Below are 881 nucleotides of genomic sequence, written 5' to 3'. Positions count from 1 at the left end.
AAACAAAACACATACACAGGGTGATGCATCAAAAGAGCTGAGTTTGCTGATTGCAATTTCTTGACCATGCACCTAAAATGTGTTGCAGTATTTTAGCACCGCATGACAAACATTTCAATACTTTGAATAATATCTCCAGCAGCTTCCGTACCAGTTTGGTGAACTGGTCAATGCAGGTGTTGCGAATCCTCTCAGCGGAGGCGGGGCTGTCCAGCCTGAACGGTCCGCTGATGCCCGACTCTGCCCGGGCGGCACTGATGGCATCTTTGATGGCGTAGAAAACCGATGACGCCAGGAACAAAGGCGGCTCGCCTACAGCCTGGAAAGAAAATCAACAACTCTGCAGTTGTTTCCAGCTGCTTGTGCCTCAGTGGAAATATGAGTGGTGCCATTCACAGTGTCGTGATAACCTTGGAGGCGAAGATGGCCTTGTCGTTTGGCGCATCGCGGAGCAGCGACACCGTGAGTCTGGTGGGAATGTCACCGAAGGCTGGAATCTTATAAGAACCTGGGCCCCGAGTGAGGAGGACACCCTGGGGCGAATAGTGAAGCTCCTCCAGCGTGAAAAGTCCCAGACCCTGCATGAACGCCCCCTCCACCTGCAGAGACAGAGAGGACACCTGAAAGTGACGTTCCAGGGGGTGCCACAGAACTCTTCACATCAGCAGGCTCAGACAGTTACACGATAGCCTTCTGACTGAGTGAGCGACTGACCTGCCCGATGTCGATGGCTGGGTTGAGGCTGTGACCCACATCCATCACTATGGTGGTGCTCAGGTTCTGTAAGACCAATGTCACAAAATTATCTGCAACTGTTGACTAAGAATGTGCCATAATACCTGGCTGGGCTATATTTCATCATTCACAAAGAGCTGAAGAAT

At 51.3% G+C, this 881-nt stretch overlaps 1 protein-coding gene across 1 annotated transcript; it reads right to left on the bottom strand.

Annotated features, from left to right (window-relative positions):
* Positions 1-151: 151 nt before the first annotated feature.
* LOC109954209 (xanthine dehydrogenase/oxidase-like) lies at positions 152-865 on the bottom strand (the record flags this gene model as incomplete). Its single annotated transcript, XM_020589605.1, has 3 exons — positions 715-865; positions 411-599; positions 152-319 (listed from the first exon to the last, which is right to left on the bottom strand). Coding segments are annotated over exons 1-3 (402 nt in total), but the record flags the coding sequence as incomplete, so codon positions are not given.
* Positions 866-881: the final 16 nt, after the last annotated feature.

This window comes from Monopterus albus, unplaced genomic scaffold (genome assembly GCF_001952655.1).
Source record: "Monopterus albus unplaced genomic scaffold, M_albus_1.0 scaffold4516.1, whole genome shotgun sequence".
NCBI lineage: Eukaryota > Metazoa > Chordata > Actinopteri > Synbranchiformes > Synbranchidae > Monopterus > Monopterus albus.
Note: the sequence above shows the minus strand (reverse complement) of the source record. Positions and strands in the feature narration are given on the sequence as shown.